Source organism: Leuresthes tenuis, unplaced genomic scaffold (assembly GCF_036924035.1).
Source record: "Leuresthes tenuis unplaced genomic scaffold, fLeuTen1.0.hap1 SCAF_3, whole genome shotgun sequence".
NCBI lineage: Eukaryota > Metazoa > Chordata > Actinopteri > Atheriniformes > Atherinopsidae > Leuresthes > Leuresthes tenuis.
Genome location: NW_027325357.1, coordinates 23,043,638 through 23,055,683, shown reverse-complemented (window position 1 = coordinate 23,055,683; position 12,046 = coordinate 23,043,638). Strand labels below are relative to the sequence as shown.

Below are 12,046 nucleotides of genomic sequence, written 5' to 3'. Positions count from 1 at the left end.
GATTAGTTTAACAGCCCACGCATTAGAGAGTATTTTCTTCCTTTTTTTCAGTAACCGCAAAAGAGAAAGTGAAGCTGTGACCAGATCAGCTGCATTTCAGGCTGGCTGGTCCAAGATGCATTTCGACTCGAATGTACTGTTGTATGTTAAATACGTTACAATAAAATTTGCAGAGAAACATAGTGGGAGGGTTGAACTCAACGTGTACAGATTACTCAGAGTCCATCTTACCAGAATCTGCATCACCCTCCAACCTTAATGAAGAAATATTAAACTTCCCCATATCTAATGGAGTTATTCAGCAAAAGTATATATGAGATAAAACACTTGATGATAGAATATAATCTAGCAGGGAAAACGGAGTCCGGCAGACTGATAAATCCATTCTGCCAGAAACTGTATGCGCCTATATTTCATATCCAGTAAACTACCTGAGCCAACCAGGGTGTCATTATCTTGACATCACGCTAGGCTAAAGCATGGATTGTAGACGTTTGTCAATTTTACATTAAAACTGATTAATTATAGTCTTATGAAATAACTAACTGTGCATTGTTGGTTAATAACGGGGTGCAAAGGTGCTCAAACATTTCTAAAAGCTAGCTCTTTGACCTCACATCTGATGATAAGAAATTTTTATTATTTTCATAAAAACAATACAGTCACAATCCATTTCAAAGAAGATATTGTCATGTCTAAGAAGTCACACTAAGTTATGTTTAGTTTTTGTCTTGTGGCTTCCTGTTTTATTTTGACATTTAACTCTGTTTCAGGTAATTTACCCCTTCTCCTTGTGTTTCCCATTGGTCCTGATGGTTTCCAGCTGTTTCCCATTCCCTTATGTGTGTGTGTGTGGGGGTGTATATAGTTTGTTTTCCCTTTGTCCTGTGCCAGTTCATTTTGTCTTATTTAGTCAGAGAACACATGCCAGCACATGCCACGTTTAATCCCGAATCAGGTTCTGTAGTCTTTATTAATGAGCTTTGTTTATTTCTATAGTATTGCCTTATGTTATTTTGATACTTTTTTGTCTGCCTTAAATGAATGATTTTCAGTTTATACTTTATCATTAAAGATTGTTTATTTGTACTTTGTCCTCCAAGTCGTTCATTTGGGTTCCAGTCCTAGTTCAGTCGTGACAGATTTCGTCTCTCTGTTTCGAAGCTATCTCTTCAGACTTGTAAATTCAGTTTTTTTTCTGGACAAAATGATCCTTCTGGATCTGCTTTCGTTGAACAATCTCCCTGGTTTTCCAAAGGACAGAAAAGAAGACAACTGTACATTCTTGCAAAAGCAGAGCAGGGGAGGGAGACCTGTAGCTCAGGTCCAAATCAGATCAGTTTCTTTCCATCTCCAGTCAGTTGTGTCATTTACATTTGGGTCTTTCAGGTATATTTCTCCCTAAACACGTAACAAGAAATATGACAGAAAACTCTTGGGAGGAAATGTACTGATATAGCCTGTGCAACGTCATCTGATGTCAAAACAAAGTTGAGCTATTTTGAGTAACTTCCCACTTAGATTCTTTTGCTTTGTTTTTTTTCTTTGTCATAATGAAAAGTAAATTCACACGATTGAGAAATGCAAGAATTTTAAGGCATGGGAAATCAATAATCATAGGATGGGTCTGATTTAATGTTTTCTAAGAAAAATTCCTATGTTAAAAAGCTAATTTAAGGGCTCAGAAAGACAATTCTGACATCTGGCATATCTGTCATTTTTACAATGGCTCAGACCCATCCAGCTATTTGTGTTGAACACTTTAAAGTCCACGTGTTTTAATCTGGCAGAGACTAGCCTCTGAAGATTACAGAATCAAATTGTTGTCATAGAGCTGTAGCATTTTGTACAAAATGTGTTTTTTCCAGATTCTGTGAATGCAGTGAGTGATCCATCTGTGCCACCACCCTACATTAGCCAATGGTGTAAAAATGCTAAAAATGGTTTTTGATTTAAAAAGTCAAGTATCTTACCAAGTTAGCTCCCCCATTTTAGAACATTATCTTTTGTGCTGCTATTGCCGAAACCCTGGATCAGACCAGGGATCTTCAGTCTAACACTCTCCCAACTAAGCTAAGCCAGCTGCTGACATATGCTCAAAATTTCATGTCACACAAGGGATGACCTTATATATTTGGCAGTAACATCTGGCATTAGACTATATTTGAGCAGCTTTTGGCTAAAGCACAGAAATGTGAAATCATTAACCCGTCACATGTGTCTGCTGAGAATTTGTTTGCTTTACTAACTGAGATGCAGCAATTTGACCAGAATTTATCATTTGACGCACATATAAAACTGGTTTCTAGGACTGCCTTCTTTCACCTTCGTAACATTGCTAAAATCAGGACCATCTTGTCTCAGGGTGATGCAGAGAAACTAGTTCATGCATTTGTTACTTCAAGATTGGACTACTGTAATTCTTTATTATTGGGCTGTCCCACATATTCTCTGAAAAGCCTCCAGCTGATCCAAAATGCTGCAGCCAGAGTTCTGATGAGAACTAACAGGAGAGATCATGTTTCTCCAGTTTTAGCTTCTCTTCATTGGCTCCCTGTTAAATTCAGAATAGAATTTAATATTCTTCTCCTCACATATAAAGCTCTTAATGACCGAGCTCCATCATATTTTAAAGATCTCATTGTAAGATATTTTCTTAACAGAGCACTTCGCTCCCAAACTGCAGGTTTACTTGTTGTTCCCAGAGTTTCTAAAAGTAGAATGGGAGGCAGAGCCTTCAGTTATCAGGCTCCTCTCTTGTGGAATAAGCAGCCAGTAAATGTCCGGGAAGCAGACATCCTTTCCACGTTTAAGATTAGGCTTAAAACTTTTGATAAAGCTTATAGTTAGGGATGACTCAGGTAATCCTGAAACATCCCATAGTTAAGATGCTATAGGCTTAGACTGCTGGGGGACCTCATCTGTCACACCTTTCCTCACTTTGCTCTCTTTTTCCCCCTGTTAAATTTCTCAAATGATTTTATGTACATGTGACATTATTGTGGTTATTAACTTGTGTTTCCCTGTTCCAACAGGTATCCTTTGAATGGTGTTATGGTGTTTTTCCCCCCTCTTTTCCCTCTTTTCTGTCTTCTCAAACCCCAGCTGGTCGAGGCGGATGGCCACCCTTCCTGAGTCTGGTTCTGCCAGAGGTTTCTTCCTGTTAAAAGGGAGTCGTTCCTTTCCACAGTTGCCACAGGAACGCTCAGGACGGGAGATTGGACTGAAGAGAAGTTTCGGTGCAATCTGTTGGTTTCCTTAGTTAGGATATTATTTTTTGAATTGGCTCTATATGAATGAATTGGATTATGATTACAATGAATTGAATTCCAATTGGCTCGAATTGGACTATATTATTTAAGTGCCTTGAGATGACAATTGTTGTAATTTGGCGCTGTATAAATAAAATTGAATTGAATTGAATTGAATGGGACTATGGAGCGATGGTGAGACTTAATGTCAATGACAGCAATCCTGCGTGCTCAAAACAGTTGTGATCCAACAAATTGGACATTTATTTCTAAGTTCTCCATAATTACAATATTGTAAAGTGATCCCTGATGGTGTCTCATGAAAACAGAAAGGCTTAATTTATAAGACGATATTGTTATAATTGACTTTGTTCTTAGACATTATGTATCCATAGTCTGTATTTTTCTAAAAAAGCAATGTTCCTATTTTGTACTTTTCCACTCTTCTCATATTAGGCAATGTATGTCCTTGAATGGTCCAAGACTTTAGGATAGCATAACAGGACTAAATAACTGGGACAGATAAAGGTCAGATAGGTCTGTTACATTAGATACACGCCTAAGTTAACACTCACACACGTTGTTTATCACATCCAAAGAACATGACGAGGACGGTGGTTGGCCTGCTCATGTCACTAAAAAAGCAGCCAATTAGACTCTGTCGAGTGTAAGTACAACCTCTGTGAGATAAAGGTGAACATAAATATGAACTGTTTCTGGATATCGAGGGATTTCCTGCGAGAGCTCTGTCACTCCCAGTTCAGCGCTACCATACTTTACCTGTGACCACTAATAAATACTTTGTTTAACTTACGATTTCTCCAGCTTGTTCTTGGGCTTCCAATGAAAGAATCGGGCTAACAATGTGATCCTACAACCTTATTTCAAGAAAATTTGCTTTGTTAGCTAAAGATAACAAAATAATAAGTTTGTGATCTCAAGATGAAGGTATTACAATAAATCACTGCAGGCAGGGCTGTCCACAGCTTCTGTACTGAGGGGACTTGAATGTAGTGACTTTTCTATGTTCATCCACTGGAGGAATGTTAAAGTGGAACGCTCCTCAAAGTTGGATTTTTGGATTTCTGACTACAGTGTTTGCATGCAGAAAATACCGTATAACCTACTTTCAAAAGGATAATATTTGCTAGCCATAGTCAATGAGAACTACTACTGGTTTTCTGCCATCTTCTGAGACCAATGGAAGTAACCATGACATCTCACCATGTTCAAGTTCAAAAAAAAGGAAAAAAAAAGAAAAAAGTTGGCTATTGTTAGCATAAAGATAAAAATCCCTCTATGTGTATATTGAAGTAATATCTTTGTAATTGTGGAATTATTTTCAGAGGGACCACCAGCACAATGATGAGGAGGTCTGATTCTAAACTAGTGAGAAAATAGAGGCTTAATCAAAAATTGCATTTTAGACAAAGATAAATGTCAGGTCAACTCTGATCTGAATGAGTAAATCAGGCCTCTGAGCCTGTGTACAAAATTACTTGGCAATCAATACAGACTCTTGATTGTACAGTCAGGTGGGAACACACTACTGCCTGGCCTGCCTGAGCGGCTCCAGGATGAAATCGAAAGCCTGGTGCCTGCAGACATGGGGGTGAAGGTTTGTGTCACAAGCCCCAAAGAGAGAGACTCCTTGGTGTGGAGTGGAGGAGCAGTGCTGGTCAATTTACCCACCTTCAGCTCTGCATGGATCAATCAGCATGAATACGGACCACAGATTGTCTTCAGCAAGTATTTCTGAGATGGACAACTGCATGTCCTGCATGTTATTTCATCAAATGCAAAATACACAACCCTTTTACAGTGACGTGGATTGTTCTGAGCAATTATGTACCCTCTCAAATATCTTTAATATTTTTCTGTGGAGTCAGTTTTAATCTGGTAATCAGAGTGGACCTTGTTAGCTCCTACATTACGCCTGCAGGTCCCCAAAGGTCAGTCAAATTCCAACAAGTTCCCCTTCTACTGTTCTACAGAAATATTGCTTCCTTGCATCCCGTAATGGAGGTCATTGTGTCATGTGTTGACTGAAATGAGGAAATTATGTTGATGATGTCAAACAATGTGTCTTTAATGAGACACCACTGCAGTTCTGGAGATCAAGGCTGTCTGTCCAAAACTTGCCCCTGTGGCATTAGACCTTGTTAGTGCCCCTGCCTCACAAGTTTTTGTGGAGTGCATCTTCTCTGTGTGCGGACTGTTGTCATCTGGCCTTAGAAACAGAACAACCACATCTCTGGAACAACATGTTTTCCTCAAGATCAACAAGAAATTGTTACTTGAGATTGTCTATCCATAATGCAAAGGCTTACATTTGTTTTAGTTTACAATGTTGAACAGAAGGTTATGTAAGTTGATACATGTGCACTTTCAGTGTCTAAAACCTTTACTTTATGCCAAATTTAACATGTGATGTACTGTACTGTTAATCAACTGCAGTGATTTGCACTGAAGCAACTGCACCTGTAATGCAATTATTTGTGTAGTTGATTTTGAGCTGGTTCATCTAAATCAATTAAACCTATAGTTTAGAGTTTGTTGGGTTTTTGAGGCTGTTTGAGGTTTAGGTCCCTGAGACTCCTGGCTTCAAAGCATCGTGACTTGTCTCATGATTTGCTCCATGTTATGTTCATGTGTGTCTTTAATCTGTTGTTTTTTGTTTTGTTTTTTTACCCAGCACACTATGTGCATCTAACCTCAGGAACAGCATTGCACACATTCTGTATCTTATTGGCTGCTGTGTTATTTGTGTATGGCTGTTCACATGTCCTAGTCTGAACACATTTTGTTTTAGAATTGTATCTTTTGTTGAGTTTTTATTATACAATACTTGTTCTGATGATTTTTAATTTTGCAAATGTCGCTAATTTGCAAAATAAAACTAAAACTCACTCTGAAACTAATAAAAACTAAACTAAAACTAAGAATTTCAAAAATATAAAAAGTAATAAAAACTAGCAAATTTGCTCTAAAAACTAATTAAAACTGAATTTGAAAGCAAAAAGTCAACTAAATAAGAAACTAAATCTAATTAAAACTATTATAACCCTGCCCCTGTATGGTCTTTCAAGAATCTCTAAAATTTAATTTTTGGAAATGAATCTGTCCCACAAATTTAAGCTTTAATATTTCATTGTTTGTCTGGTCTGCCAACTTTTTCTGAAAAAGCATTTGAGGGTCAGCATACTGAGGGGGCGAGTGTGCCAACTCCTGTCAGTATAAATTAAAGTAAATTCAGTAGAATTAAGAGTTAGTGCGACAGTATTGAAGTACTCAGCCTTCAATGCCAATACCAATCCCACAGCATCTGATCAACAAACTGGACCCACTTGGACTGAACTCTCCCCTGCAAAATTGGATGCTGGACTTTTTAAACAGACAGGCCTCAATTTGTATGGGCAGGGAATAACAGGTCAGACACTATTAAACTAAGCACAGGCTCTCCGCAGGGTTGTGTTCTCAGCCCCATGCTTTACACCCCGATGACCCACGACTGTTGTGCTTTGTACAATACAAATCACATCATTAAGTAGTCAGACGACACAACAGTGGTGGGTCTCATCCAGGACAGCGAGGAGAAGTACTACAGAGAGGAGGTGAAACCTTTTCTAGACTGGTGCAGCAGTAACAACCTGCACCCCCACCTGGTCGCTACACACCTCCTCCACTGTCAAAAAGGCTCACCAGTGCCTGCACTTCCTGCGGAGGCTAAAGAGAGCTCATCAATCCTCACCACCTTCTACAGAGGCACTATTGAGAGTGTGTTAACCAGCGGCATCTTTCTGTGGCTTGAGAGACAGGAAAGCACTGGGGAGGTCAGCTGGAAAGATTATTGGGGTCACACTGCCACCTGTTGGGGGCCTGGCGAAACAACGCTGCCTGTCTCGTGCAACACGACTCACCAGGGACCTCACTCACCCCTGACTGTTTTCTCTCCTACCCCCAGGCAGAAGATACTGCAGCCTACCATGCAGAACGGCGAGGCTCCGGACCGGAACAGCTTCTACCCATCTGCCATCAGACATTTGAAAACCTGCAGATAACCTCAGACACTAACATTATTTGATCTACCCCAGTTTATCTATTTATTAAGACTCTTTGCCTATTGACATTTTATTTTTATCATTTTTCCCTTAGGATATTTCGCTCTGCAGTGTATCTCTGATGTTATGTTGAACTATAATAAAAGAATCTGAACATGAATCTGAATTTAGTCACAAACTACAGACATCAACCTCTAGGTGGCACTAGAGGAAAAGTTATCAGTTTCCCTGAGGAGTAAAAAATGAATGTTTATGCACTCTTATTAAAACATTCTCTAGGAAATAAAAACAGAACAATGTGATATCCATTAGGATGTAATCACTGAAAACTGACTTAAAAGTTGTACATTTAAAATGTAACAAAAAAAGGTTTTGGGGATTTCATCCGCTGTGATGTCACTTAAAAACTATCAGTTTCCTCGTGTTCTTTGCAAAAGGCTTTTTAAACATGTTTAAGTAGGATAAGCATACGTGGACTCTGTACATTTATGCTGTAAAGTCCAGATAATGTGTGACTTTGGAGCCCTCCATTTAATCAATACTTTCTGTTGTTTTTTTTACACCCCATAGTCTCCCAAATCTTGTTTTTTAAAATCTTATTTTGAATCTAATTTATTTTCATAGTGACTAATAATTGTATATATATGTATATATATATGTATGTATGTTGTTTTTTTAGTTTTTTTTATGCAGCATTATTTCCTGTTTTGGGATTGATAAAGTACCATTCAATCAATTAATTTCAAGTGAAACTGTGTAGTTCACATGGAAAATGCTGTGGAACATGCACAAAGGTTATCAAGAAAGCCTATGACGGATTTTCTTTAGGAAGCAGTATGTCTGGTGTAAGAATCCTCTTTACATTCAATCTAAGCACTGCAGGCTGATTTTTCTAAAAATGTCTTTTCCCTCATTGGTCAAGGACTTTCAGACATACATAGTTATTGGAGGATCTGCCTGACTGTGTGTTTTGAGCATGCCCGAGAGGAGGGGGTTGGATTAAGGCTATAAATTGCCGTCAGACCCCAATGGTTATGTGTGACAAAGAGAACAAGACTTGCACACAAACACACAAAAAGACTGTGAGAGAAAGGAGAAAGTTGTTTGAGAGAAGCAATATAGCAAAAGTCTAATCTGTGGAATACTGTGCGACATGGGAGAGACTTAAGCTCTTTAAGTGAGTGTGAACTTGGTTGATTTTTATTTGTTCAAAATTGGAAAAATTGACTTTTGCCAAAACAAAGAGAAGAAGAAGAAGGAAAAATGAAGGATATTGTGCAGTCAGTTGAACTAGGTGTCTCTAAGCGGAGAGGAGTTCATGTGTCCCGACCCAAAGTTTGGCTAAGGAATGAATTTGTTCGTGTGGGACTTGCTGAAGCCCTTTGCACATATGTCATGATGGTAAGAATACATTTATTATAAAAGACATGTTTAGTGCTGTGTGCTTACGTAGAACTAATTTCAAGTCTTACATACACCACTGTGATAACACGTCATTTTATCTGTATCAAACATTACTGCCTTCATATCTTGAACAACTATATGTCATTGATTATTAATGTAATGCTCTTTACCCTGATTACCTGTCCTGACTCCCAAAAACGGACAAACAAGTGCTTTTAGGAATCATGTGGGTGGTGACTGGGGATTGGTTGGTGCTGGTGGGTGAAACCAGGAAATCTAGTGTTACAAGAGGAATGTTCGGGCAGTGGGGCACATGGACAGAGTTTCAAGGGTTGCCATGTTATCTGTCAGCTGTTACAATGACCCGACACTATGAACCCTGGAAATAATACGCATGCATGTACAGTGAAGACAGGCTTGAAAATGTCATGTAGATTAGCACGATGGAGACATAGCAGTTATTTTTTTCATACAGTGACTTGAAATCAGATTCTTAACTGAAATGACCTCTGTAAGAGGAACTGCAGTTTTCCTGTTTCCTGAATGAACGGCTGCAGTGTTTCCTCTGGTGTTTCAGCGTCAGCTTTTTTTTCTCTTGGACTAGTTAAGGTTCAATGGAAATGAGAAAATGTTAACATTCAGCTGCTTTTGTACGAGGAAACACTAACACAATCAGTTTTAAAACAAAACATTCACTTACATTCTGGCTTTTTGGCTGACTCAATTAACCAAGTGTGTGCAAATCAGTCTACTAACTGAACGTCACTATTTGTTATGATTGCTGTTGATTTAGCTAAATTAGACTTTGTGTATTTCTTTGTGTTGAGGCATTTGGCCTTGGGTCTGTGGCCCAGGTAGTGACCGGGCAGGGAGCGTTCGGACAGTACATCAGCATCAACCTTGGTTTTGCGCTGGGTGTTGCCATGGGTATGCATGTTGGAGGAAAGGTCTCAGGTGAGAGAGTTGAGCCTTATAAATACTGGAAAGGGTTTTGCAGTTCTTGTTTAGCTGACATATGTCATGCTTTTATCCAGGGGCTCATATGAATGCAGCAGTATCATTCGCAATGTGTGTCTTTGGACGCCTAGCATGGAAGATGCTACCCTTATATGTTTTTGCACAACTATTAGGGACGTTTCTGGCATCAGGGACAATTTATGCTATCTACTACGGTAAGGCTACACTTCTGTACATGTTCAAACACCAAACACTGATTGTCTGTATTTTCATTTGTGATATTGCTATATCATTTTCCCCCCTGTCTACTGTTAATATACCTGCAGAAGCCATTCATGACTTCTGTGGAGGAAATCTGACTGTAACTGGTGAAAAGGCCACAGCAGGCATCTTTGCCACCTACCCTGCACCGTACCTCTCCTTGACAGGTGGATTTCTTGACCAGGTAGCCACGAAATTGGATCAAAGGATTAAAGCTATAAATCAGTATCATTTTACACATTCTGCACTAAGCCCCTTCTTTCTCAAACTGCTTTACAAACATTGTGTCTTGACAACTTAAGCTGCGAAAAAAAAAGAAAGAAGACGCTCTGGCTCTGTGGCTGTAAGGGACACGACGTGCGGTGATTTGCAAATCACTTAAGCCACATTTAACTGAAAAACAATACAAAGAACACATAAAATGTTTAGAATTGGTTTTATTGCTAATCGATTTATTGCTTTTTGAAAACTACACATTCATTTTGGCTTTGATGCCAACAGCGCAGAGTTCAGGCCGGAGATACAAAACACTGAAAAAATTATATTCTGCTGAGTAAACAGCAACAACAAAAAAAAAATGTTGACACAGCCAGTCAACTGACACCAGGTCAGGAACATGAGTGGCTATAAAAACAGTCTTTAAAAAGGAGAGATGAAGAGGGGTCATCACTCTGAAAGACTTTGTGTTTAACAAATCTCAACAAAGAAGTTGAAGATCTGCTGTAGCGTGAACTGATTCAGAGAATCCAGACAAATCTCTGAAAGCAGTTGATCAACATTTTGATCCAAACTTTGATATTTTAACTGGATATTATCTTAATGAAAATAGGCTTTAATTATTTGTAAATCACCAGTGTTTTTATTTGCATATTACAGTGTCCCAACTTATGTGGAAATGGAGCTGTATATTTATGTCCTGTGTGTGTGCGCCAGGTGTTTGGCACGGCAATGCTGCTGCTGTGCCTGATGGCAGTATCTGACCAGAGGAACCAGCCGGCTGCTGCGGGCAGTGAACCTGTCATAGTGGGCCTCGTGGTACTTCTCATTGGCATTTCTCTGGGCAGCAACAGTGGCTATGCCATTAACCCCACCAGAGATATTGGAGCCAGGGTCTTCACTGCCATAGCAGGCTGGGGAGCTGATGTGTTCAGGTAAACTGGAGGGATTTTTGTTTCCACACAATGGTATACAAACAGACTAAATTAAAAGGTAATTTTTTTTGTCATTTTAACTAGGTTCAGAGAAAAACTTGATTTGCCTTTTGTTTCATCGCTTTAGCTTTTTCTTCACGTAATCACTTGGAGGTTTTCTGTCCTTATAGGGCTGGAAATGGATGGTGGTGGGTACCTGTAGTTGCTCCCCTGATTGGAGGAGTGCTGGGAGCAGGGGTATACAAGGCCTTTGTAGAACTGCACCACCCACCTCTCACTGGACAGTGTGGGAGGCCAGTGGAGGAGGAGTTTGTCCCTCTGGAGAAAGAGCAAAACATCTGCTCTAATGAATGTGTGTGACACCCCAATCCTATGCAAACAAATAAGTGCACGTGCAGCTGCATGGACGTATGCATGCTCTCAAAACATTCCATGATAAGAAAGGGTTAAGAGGACCACAACAGATGGTTTAAATGGGAACAGAAGGCCTTTGACAAACAGTAAACGATAGGGACTTTTGATGTATGTAGAAGTATTGAATATGTTTCATCGCCTTGAATTGTCATTTTAATAAATCTGTGATGCTGTGTACTGATCTATGCTAGTTATGAACTTTGTTAAAAGGGAATATTTAAAACAAAGTGAGACATTTTTATGAAAGAACAATAAACAAAAATACACCCGCTGACTTGTATTTTGTTTATCTTGCGGAGGCAAGTGCAGCTGAACTTACCTTGGAAGAGACTATAAATATGCTTTATCATAGCAATAGACTTACATGGTCACTGGAACTTTGGTATTTATAAAGAGAAGCAAACAACCCCCCTACAGTGCATTATCACTTATTAAAATATAACAGAAGTAGCAGGAATCCACTTCCCACAGCTTGAGAGTGCAGCAGCTCTGCAAAAGATCAGGAACACGTTAATCTTCCCACCAACCAGCAGCATGTAGAAGTTTT

At 39.2% G+C, this 12,046-nt stretch overlaps 1 protein-coding gene across 1 annotated transcript; it reads left to right on the top strand.

The window, feature by feature from the left end:
* The first annotated feature begins 8,338 nt into the window (after window positions 1-8,338).
* On the top strand, window positions 8,339-11,767 carry aqp7 (aquaporin 7). Its single transcript, XM_072382614.1, has 6 exons — window positions 8,339-8,713; window positions 9,544-9,670; window positions 9,751-9,888; window positions 10,000-10,118; window positions 10,868-11,085; window positions 11,256-11,767. The coding sequence occupies exons 1-6, from the start codon at window positions 8,576-8,578 to the stop codon at window positions 11,443-11,445; spliced, it is 930 nt and encodes a 309-aa protein (XP_072238715.1). The 5' UTR covers window positions 8,339-8,575; the 3' UTR covers window positions 11,446-11,767.
* Window positions 11,768-12,046: the final 279 nt, after the last annotated feature.